At 46.6% G+C, this 9,671-nt stretch overlaps 1 protein-coding gene and 1 non-coding gene across 2 annotated transcripts; one reads left to right on the top strand and one right to left on the bottom strand.

Annotated features, from left to right (window-relative positions):
• Window positions 1-1,780: 1,780 nt before the first annotated feature.
• On the top strand, window positions 1,781-1,854 carry Trnai-aau (transfer RNA isoleucine (anticodon AAU)). Its single transcript has one exon. It is a non-coding gene; the product is annotated as a tRNA-Ile (tRNA).
• An 850-nt stretch (window positions 1,855-2,704) lies between these two features.
• On the bottom strand, window positions 2,705-8,856 carry LOC131212086 (actin-binding protein WASF2). The gene is made up of 4 exons (XM_058205820.1): window positions 8,310-8,856; window positions 7,077-8,240; window positions 6,152-6,365; window positions 2,705-6,080 (listed from the first exon to the last, which is right to left on the bottom strand). The coding sequence occupies exons 1-4, from the start codon at window positions 8,688-8,690 to the stop codon at window positions 5,896-5,898; spliced, it is 1,944 nt and encodes a 647-aa protein (XP_058061803.1). The 5' UTR covers window positions 8,691-8,856; the 3' UTR covers window positions 2,705-5,895.
• Window positions 8,857-9,671: the final 815 nt, after the last annotated feature.

The following is a 9,671-nucleotide window of genomic DNA, read 5'->3' as shown; positions in this document are numbered from 1 at the left end:
AATTAGGTTTTGCAGATAATTGTTTCTCGGCCACCATGGCGCCGGCACCGATCGCGTCGCCGTCGTTCCTTGTCATTCATCAATCAGCCCCACCATTGAAGCGTTATGGCCGATGAACGTTAGTCAAAGGAAAGAAAACAGCCAAGGAAAAAAAGGGAACGTGCCCCACTCTGATGATGGCGGGGTGGTCCGCGGATGCAGGTTTTGCAGCGGGCTACAACCTCGATCCTGGTCAAAGATCACCGGTCACTGTGGCGTGGCGGGAAGCGTGGTGGCTTTAGAGCCATATCATTTTCTCTGGCGACGCGACGGTCCAGCTTGCTGCCCGCAATTATCGGTCTTTGGTGGTGTGGCCAAGGCCGTCCGACTCCTTCAACCCACTATCAGTGTGCGCCGTGATTGATCAGCGCGTGGAGCTAGTGGAGTCCATGTCTCAGTTTGGGTAAATTTTCATTAAATTAATTTTCCATTATTCTAAAAATAATCCAAATGAGAAGCAACATTACAATACTTTCAGTATTTCCAACCAAAGCTTAAACATTAAGTATTGAAAAGTTTCCTTCAATTCAATTGTTTTGAATTGTATAAACTATTAGAAAGACTCTTGAATAAATTAATAAAACAACCATTCGATTTCATCATTCCCGTAGCATGTTCAGCAAACTTATCAATTCCCTTCTGGCCCCAGAAGTGCGTCGAACTGGTTCTGCCACCGCTGCCACTGCTGATGAAACACTTCCTCAAAAAGTTGACAAACTCCCATCATCGCGTCCCGCAACGGGGTGGACAGAACTGGACCAAGTCTGGCGTGCCGACTTCTTTCGTTGTCGCGTATTTTTTACTTCTTCATCCAGCGCTACTGTAGCGTCGAGCACTTGCCGTGGTGATGCAATCAGAGCGGTAGATAAGATCATCATCAGCATCATGCTCCGGCGCCAAGCTAGCGGCCGCCAAGCATAGCTAAGCCAAGGTGTTGCATAGACTAGTTTATGCAGCTGCCGGTTATGCAGCGCCATGTGCCATTAACGCCCGTGCAGCAAATAGCACGGTGAGTTTGCATGTTGTCTGGTGGCGAGAGACGCAGCAACTGTCGTTTGCAACTTCAGAGTAAATGGCGTGCGCGTATCACTTCACCCGTTCAAAAGGTAGTTTTCTCGTTCCAGTACCTGGAGCGATTTCTAAAGAAACCCATTGATGCACCTTTTTTGATCCAAGGCTGTGCCTGATTATGCCCCTGGCCGAAGGACGAATTCGCGGCCCGCAAGGGGAGCACGATCGAGGCACGATCATCGATTCCCCAGCTCCTGTTTATTGAAAGTGGAGAACAAGCGTAAGTGCCAACAACAGCGGCAATTAACCGTTGCACAGTTTTTGTGTAATGTCCTACTTGAAGGTCGTCAGTGTCCATAATGGGCAATCTTGTAATACTAATTCGGGAGAAGGAGGACATTGCAAATGTATGCAAGGCACGCACAATTGTGATACTGAGACACCTTCCAAGATGCCCAATAAAGCATATGAATATGCTTTATTGAAATATGAAGAATATGCATTAATCACCTTTTGCAGAACAGTCTATCGAACAAAACTCGTTGATTTAATTTATTTTAAAATAATTTACTGACAAGCGAAAATCTTGAATTGGTGTGTTTACATAATTTTTTCTATCAAAGGTTAAAAAGCGTCGTTTTCATAAATAAGAAAAAGGTAATAATAGACTCAAACAATCGTGGTCTCGCAACGTCTGTCCTGTTGCGTATTTTAGCCGCCCCTCACAAGCGGCTCCATAGCTCAGTTGGTTAGAGCGTCGTGCTAATAACGCGAAGGTCGTGAGTTCGATCCTCTCTGGAGCCAACCGGTTCTTTTGTTTTTTCTTTTTATCTCCCTCTTTTGCAAATTAACCGGTCAACATGTAGGAACTTTCCTAAAGAAGAGGAAAACCCCCAGCTTGTAAAGTATTATCCGTCTGCAGCCTACGCCGCGACCGGAAATGCAGCAGTCACCTATTTAATGGTTTAATGATTGAGTACGGGTACCGAAGCGCGTCTGGCTCGAACAGTAAACAATAATTGTATGGTTCTGGTGGCTAAATCAAAACATCAAACATCGAGTTCGTCATACGGCTGACTCTGTTCAACCTTGAACTACATTTGCAACCCCATGGTCGCTAACCGATAGCGGAAATTCAAAACAAAACAATTCTATTCCGTCCTCAACATTCTCCGCAAAATTCCCCTCCGCCTTGCGAGCAAATTCCGTCTCACATTTAAGTACCATTTGAGAAGCTGCGCAATTAGAGGCAAAAAAATGATCGCAAGTGGCGCATGTCAAGATCGTGTTAAGCCGTTCCCATTTGCAGTCAGAATCTGCTCGTGGCGCGAACCTACATTAGATGCTGATAACGGGAACTCGGTACGAGTGAAACGCAGCGCCCGAGCGAAGAAGAACATTATTTAGCGCGTTAATTTAGCGCCAACGAACATCCGGGGCTGATGGTTTCTTGCTTTCTGATTAAACACTGACCTACTCCAACATGTTTCTTTCCAGTCTAAACTCCACTTCCGTCCGTCTGAGTGGTCTCGGAGAAGAGGAGAACTACAACAATGAAAGCCTGCCTGTTGTAAGATGATGAATTCTTTCGCTTTGTGCCACAATGAAAGTGTTGTCGTGGGCATTTCCTATTATTTTCTGCAAGTTTCACTTTATTTCCTCGATTAGTAGCACTAATACATTACCATAGTCATCAGTTGTGGTTTATTTTCTTGATCGACATTATTAATATTGTGTTTCCTGCCTGGCAACTCTTGCGCACATCATTCCTATATTCCTAGCCACCGTGGGTAGCTGTGAAAACGCTGGCCCTGCTACGGATGAACGTTTCTCTCCCTGTCTTGGGACCTTACGTCCGTCGGTTTTGGTCATCCCGTTTCTTGGTTTGCCCAGAGCAAGAGGTATCGTCGAGAAGAAATGAAGGTAATGTACAAAGAAACGTCACAGAGAGGAGCATTTAAAAGTAGTCTATTAAAACATATCAAAAGATCTTACGAGAAAGAAGTTTGAAACTAATCTTTCATTTACATTTACAGTAATGTATAGTTTTTACATGTATTCCTGTTAACCTACGTAGCCTGTAAGCCGTTCACCTATATAAACATGTGAAGCAAAAATTAATGACTTTATCAGAAACATCGTTAAAACAAAAACGGCTCCTTTGGATTGATTTGAAAAGCAATAAGGAATAATGTTCACTCTCTCGTATTTGCCACCACTTCAATTACACACTCCACTGTTGAAGCGATCACGGTTCACATTCATTTATCAAAACCCGGACTAATCATTGCAAAAGTGTAAACGGCTCTATTATCCATTATCCCGTTTACAGTTGGCAAATGGTTTTCGCGCAAAGTTTGATCACTATTTTCGCAACCATTCAACGCATTCACTGATTTCTAATATCAAAGGCGTTTGCATACTCTGGCGGGTGGTTGTTGTTCTAATCCTTCCATTCACCATCGTTGATGCGTCGTCTGCTGGCGTTCTGTGTCTGACTACTCTCGCTAATGGTTTAGTTTTTGTTTCATTATTCAAGTTTCATTGTGATATTGCCTCACATACTGTAAACTGAACTGAAAATGGAAGAAATTGGTTGCCTTTTTTCTTGGTTAACTGTATAGTATTTTGAATGTGCTTTCCTTCTTTCGCATACCTTGTAATCAGTGTTTGTTTTCAGTTTTGTTATCGTCCCTAAACATGTTTGGCTATAGGATTAAGACCCGTAGGTGAAGAGAGTGTATATTATCTGTTTGGAGTTTCTTCTGTTGCAGTTATGATCATTCGCGATTCAAACCTGTGGTTACTCGAACCCTTGTGCCAAGCCCGGGAAAATGCCCTTACAGCAGCGTAGTGAAGAAAGTGGATATTTGGCTAGAAAGTTGATTTCTTTAGATCCTTATGTTTAGACATTGCAAACAATTCGAATAATCAACCGAAGGACATGGACAGAGCGCGCGCGCATAAGAGGTTGAGTGAGAATTTGGACGGGAAAAGTTTTGAGTTTCCTACATTTAAGCTGAACTTCGTGAAGAGGGAAGAAGTGCTGTATATTGACTAAATTGCAGCAAAAAGGAAAAGCGATGCGTAAAGCTTGAAACCATCTGTATGTGAAAACACTGTTTTGTTTGCAAATACACAGCATTATAGAAGCGAAATAAGCGGATTTTTGCTGTTCATTCGATCCACAAATCCAGAGCTTAATGGCAAAATTTTGAGCGATACGTTTTGTTGTTTCTTTTTATATAGTCTTAACTTCTACATTGTTTCTTCTGCTCCATCCACCCCATTGGCTTCGATATCATAACATTAATTGTCTTTTCGATTTTCTGTTTGTTTATTAGCTCTTGATCTACGATTCCGCGTAACAAGTCGATTGAACTAAACAAGCGTAACAGCGTCGTTGTGTGTGGTGATGATAATTTAGGATGAAAGTTCAGATACAATAGCTCCTAGTGTAGCGAAAACGAAACTCCGGTGTCTTTGTGAAGCTAAATTATGCTGCGAACTCGGACACCCGCCCACAATTTTATAATCTCGTTTTGGGTGGTCGCATCAAAATCACTAGCCAATGCAACTAAATGCAACAGAAATGCATGACTTTCCAACGATCGAAAAAGCAATCTTCCCAATTGGAATTAGTTGTGGTTTCACACAACTCGAGTCTCGCCTGTTGTATTTCACTCTACAATCACTGTTCGCTTGTGAGTCATAAATAGTGGAAAATGACCGTGAGCCCGTTGGCACGATCTCGCCACATCCTTACCCAAAACCCACTGCCAAGTAGTGTGGTGACTGTGTGTTTCGCTACGATATAAACGTTAATTTTTTTCATATAAACGACAACATTGACTACGGTTTTTGCTATGCACTGTTTATGGTTATTATGATTCTTTTTCGCTTTTTGTTTTGCTTACAAATTTCCATTATTTGACTTTGTTAATTAGTTTTTGATTTCTTTTTTGAGTTCGGTACGCTGTTACGAGCTGTTAGAATGTTTGCTAATTTTCTGCGTGTGAGTCGTTTATCGTTTTACGGTACTTAGGCTGTAAATGAAGTCTATACAGTTTCTATATTCGAATGGTAGGGAATATTCGAACAATGAAAAAAAAAAAACAAAAATCTATATAGTACGTAATGCTACAACTTCATCAACAAGGCGTGTTTCGACCGGGCGATCGATTTGCTTTCTGCGGCGTGTATATAAATAGTGGAACAGAAATAATCTTTGTACAAATGAACAAACCTAAATTAGGAGTACTATTAATCTCGGTGATCGGTCAACTATTTTCTATCATTGGCCCAACACAATATTCACCAACACTTGGCAGCTCCATTGCATCGCACCCACCGAGTCCGTTAGAGGTCAAACTTTTCACCCGCTTTATGCCCTTCTTCCGGTGCACAAAAAGTACAACTCGTTCCCGCGCGATTCCTCAAGAACAAAACCCGTTTTATGAGCCTCGAAACCCAGCTCCGGGGAACGGGACAGGAGGAGATGTGGCCATTCATACAAGCGCTTAGCTCTCTAACATACACATTAACACGATCAATCCTACATTCAATCTCGGAACATACTGCACATCGCTGGTGCACTGCCACGTTCATTGCTCGTTCATCCACCACTCCACTCAACGACAGACCTCTATCATCTCGCTGCTTACCCAAATCTAAATCTGCTTTTGGCCAGAAGAGGCGAGACAAGAACCGCGGCGACAGTTTCTCGCCCACCTATCGAACGGCGACGACGGTGTGTTTTCCTCATTCCCGCTGGGGCTTGGGAAACCACCGGACGCTGTTCTACTTCTTCTTCCCACCGCCGCCGGCGGCCACGCTCTCCGGATGTCATGCGGACGTTTCGTTCGTTTCCTGCCAACCCTCGCTATCGTCGTCACTCTCCGAGGATTCGGATTCGGACAGCTCGATGGCGACGCGCCGCGCCAAAATCGAGGCGACATCGTGCAGTCCCTTGTTGCGATCGTTTTCCTTCGCTTCGTGGTTTTGCTTTTCTACCTTGCGCAGTTTGATACCTAAAAACCATAAAACATCCAGTTAGCTCCAGCTCAATGGGATATGGTAGTGCCTGCGTCGGTTGTCTCACCGTCTCGGATAGCCTTCATTAGATCACTACGCGGATCGTCGTAAGCAATCTTTTCCTGTGGTGGAATCTTCTTTAGTTGATGCATCTTCGGAAGATTGTATAGGTCGCCGTTGGCAAGGTGCGCTTTCGAGGGGCTCATCGGTCCGTCCAGCATCGGCGGTGGAGGCGGTGGTGGCGGTGGGGCCACATTCGGTGGTGACTGTTTGGGGGATAGCTAACACGTAAACATCAATCGATCATGGTCCATGAAAGGAACATAAATGAGTAACAAATGAGTATTGTTATCAGACACAATCAGAAGTTCCGTAGACACGTTACGCAAAAAATTACGTCGTCGTTACAACAGAAATGGAATGGAATGTTTCAAGGTAACCTGGGCCGTGGGCTTGATTGTGCCAATTAGTTAACCTTAAGTATAAAACTGCCACTGCCGGTTATACAGAACATTAAAGGTTTTACCACCACACAGCATTCGTACTCATAGTTCCGAGCATTATTAAAATGTTTACTCGTTATCACGGACGGTAATTCGACATACTCTTTAAGTGGTACAGTGTGAGCAACGTTTGAGTGAAACTAATTTTCGGTCATGCTAGGTCTGATGTTTGCAGCTTTGAATCTCGTCCTTAGATCGACAACCGTGTGGCTCGAGATGTGATTAATAACACATTTGGTGAGCAACAAGGGTATCAGCCAAACCGGAATTCCAAATGGGCTGTCCCATTTCCTTGAGACGACTTACCACAACCGTCCTTCCTTCTCAAAACGATTTAATCGGTTGACGATAGTAGGCGCAAGAAAACCGAACTCTGGAATATCCTTGAGGACTAGAGCAAAGCCACCTCATGAGCACTGAATTACGATTGGTTTCTGGTGCCGGTTGCAACTTAAAAGCGTTGGAAGAAAAAACGCGCAACGGGCTTACCTGTTCCGGTATCGGTGGCGGTGGTGGCAGATCGTTCATAGACATCTGGTTCAGCTGCATGTTGAGTGTGTTCAGATTGTTGATCTGCTGGTTGAGCTGAGCGAGTGCCAGTTGATTCTGGTCCATCATCGACTGTACCGCCATTTGCTGGTGCTGCTGTTGCTGGCCACTCATAGTTAGTTGCGGTGAGCCGGCACGCGACCCCGATCGGTTCAGTAGCTTGGCGGCCACATTCGCTCCACCGTTGGTGAGAACGTGAGGAGGCGACTGCAGCCCTTCCGGTATCGGTGGCGGCGGCGGCAGATTGTCTCTGCCCGTGGACAAGCTTCGACTGCGCGTTGGTGTGTTCGCGTTGGACGCATTCGGCGTACCACCGCCACTGCCGGAAGAGGGTGGCGCCGGTGGAGGTTGCGATGGCCGCGATTTCGATCGCGATGGTGTGCCCGGTGCGTACAGACTTTCCTGTGACATCTGGTTCTGGCTCGAGCCGTACAGCGATGACGGGTTGCCGTACTGATCGTAGATCGGTTGTTGGTGTTGATGGTGCTGAAGTTGCTGTTGGTAGACGCTGTTCTGTTGGTGTTGCTGAGCGGCCGCTATCTGTTGCTGGTGGTAGGTACCCGGTGACGGTGGACCGTAGCCACCACCGTCCACCATCTCGTTCGGTTGGTAACTTCGTCGCAGTTCGATCGAGTTGGGCCGCGCCGCACCGGCCAATCCGGCCGCCCCACCCATCGCCGAGGAGGAACGTGAATCGTACATCAGATTGGCGCCTGCCATCGCGGCCGCACTGTTATAGATCGATGTGGCATCATCGTTCGCGCCGATGATCGCATTCGGCGTCCGGTAAATGACGTTGTTGGGCATGAGTGTTTCACCGTGACCGATCGCTCGCTGGCGTTGCTTTTCGCGCGTGTTGTGTGGCGCCCGGGGGCGCTTCTTCTGCCGGCCACCACCCCCGTCGGCACCGCCGCCACTTCCGTCGGTTCCGCGCGGTTTGTGTACCTTCTTGCCACGATCGTGCATCACTCGCTCCGTGTCTTTCAGCATCTCCTGACGCCACAATTCGAAGAAGTAGTTCGGATCGGTGTAGAACTTGAGACCGTCCTTTCCGTCGTCCCGATAGCAGTTTAGTTTGTCCAGTGGTGGCGGTTTGTCACAAGCCTAGAAAGAAACGCAGGCACACCGTTAGCTGAAGAATTCTTCCTTTCGGCCACACCGAACCGGCCTTACCTTGTAAACCTCCAGCATGGCCGAGGGCATGGTGGCGCGAGAAAATATCTGCTGATCGAACATGGTCGCACTTTTGAACGCTTTCTTCAGCTGAATGTCCTGCAGGGACACCTCCTCGACCGTACTGTCCAGCTGTGTCACTTTAATCGCCAGCCGATCGATCCGTGCCTGCAGTGAGTTGGCACGCTCCGCTAGGCCACCCGCATCCCGGGCCAGCTCACCGAACAGATCTTCGGCGTGCTTCGACAGTGACGACAGTTGGCGGACAATGTTCGTGAGCGTCGTATTGGTGACCGTTTCCAGTTCGGCCGGTAGCTCTTCGCGCACGTACACCGATCGTGCCACAAACACCGGCTGCACCAGGCGCTTCGGTAGCGGCATCTTATGGCTTTATGTTTCCTACGATGCCAACACGACAGCAAATCAGGGTTCCTTTAGAGGAAGGTTCTGCTGTCCCCCCGTTCAAGCGTGGAAGGGAGACAATAAGGATTGACACGCTGGCTAATTTCGTATCGTCCGATCGTCGTTTGAAGAAGCATGCAATAAAGCATTCGGGGCCGGCAACATTTTAAATCTGCAAACAAAAATAAGAAACCTTCATCATTAATACTATTTAAAGCAACGACAACGACTGACACCCTATTTGTAGGTTTTACGGATGAATTGGCCTTATTAAGCTGTAAATAGGACAAGAACCACAAGACCATCGACAAAGTATTGCGAGTGATTCCGGAAACGAAGCGCGCCGTCATCGATGAAATTAGAGCCCTCACGACACATCCGGCCATCGAGATGGTGATGCTTGTCGGGAACAAGCGGGTCCCACCGACGGAGGAAGCGGATGATTATGTTAATTGACAGTGTCCCTCCCGACAGCCACATAGTTGTTTCGCGCCTGTTCGGGGTCGGGCCAGCTAAAGTATTATTTTTTCTAGTTTATCTCAACACAGCAGCAGTATCTCACTGTGGCGGGGATAGTGTTGTTGGTACATGCAAATCAGTTCGCGGTGCTGCAGCGCTAAACAGCGAACGGACAGACACAGCAGCTGGGCTGCCGCCGCTGTCTGTGGGTACCGGTTTAGAGGCGTTATTTGAAAATTGCATTACACAGATTGGGGTCTGCCGTAACGCGGTGGCGATAACCCGTTCAGCGATGGTCGCGAAGCGGTCCATTCAATCAAGCATCAACAAGCGCACGGTATGTGGGGATCTGTCGTGGTTTGTGTGAAAACAAGCGGGCAAATTATGCCACCACCAAACAAATCGGTTGATTATCATAATGCTTATTTTTCAATCTGTGTCCAACAATTTTGTGTTTGCTACAATAATTTACTTTAAGACGCGCTCATGCTTCTTTGTCAA

The sequence above is a fragment of the Anopheles bellator genome, chromosome 2 (genome assembly GCF_943735745.2).
Source record: "Anopheles bellator chromosome 2, idAnoBellAS_SP24_06.2, whole genome shotgun sequence".
Lineage (NCBI taxonomy): Eukaryota > Metazoa > Arthropoda > Insecta > Diptera > Culicidae > Anopheles > Anopheles bellator.
This window is presented reverse-complemented; position numbering and strand designations above follow the sequence as displayed.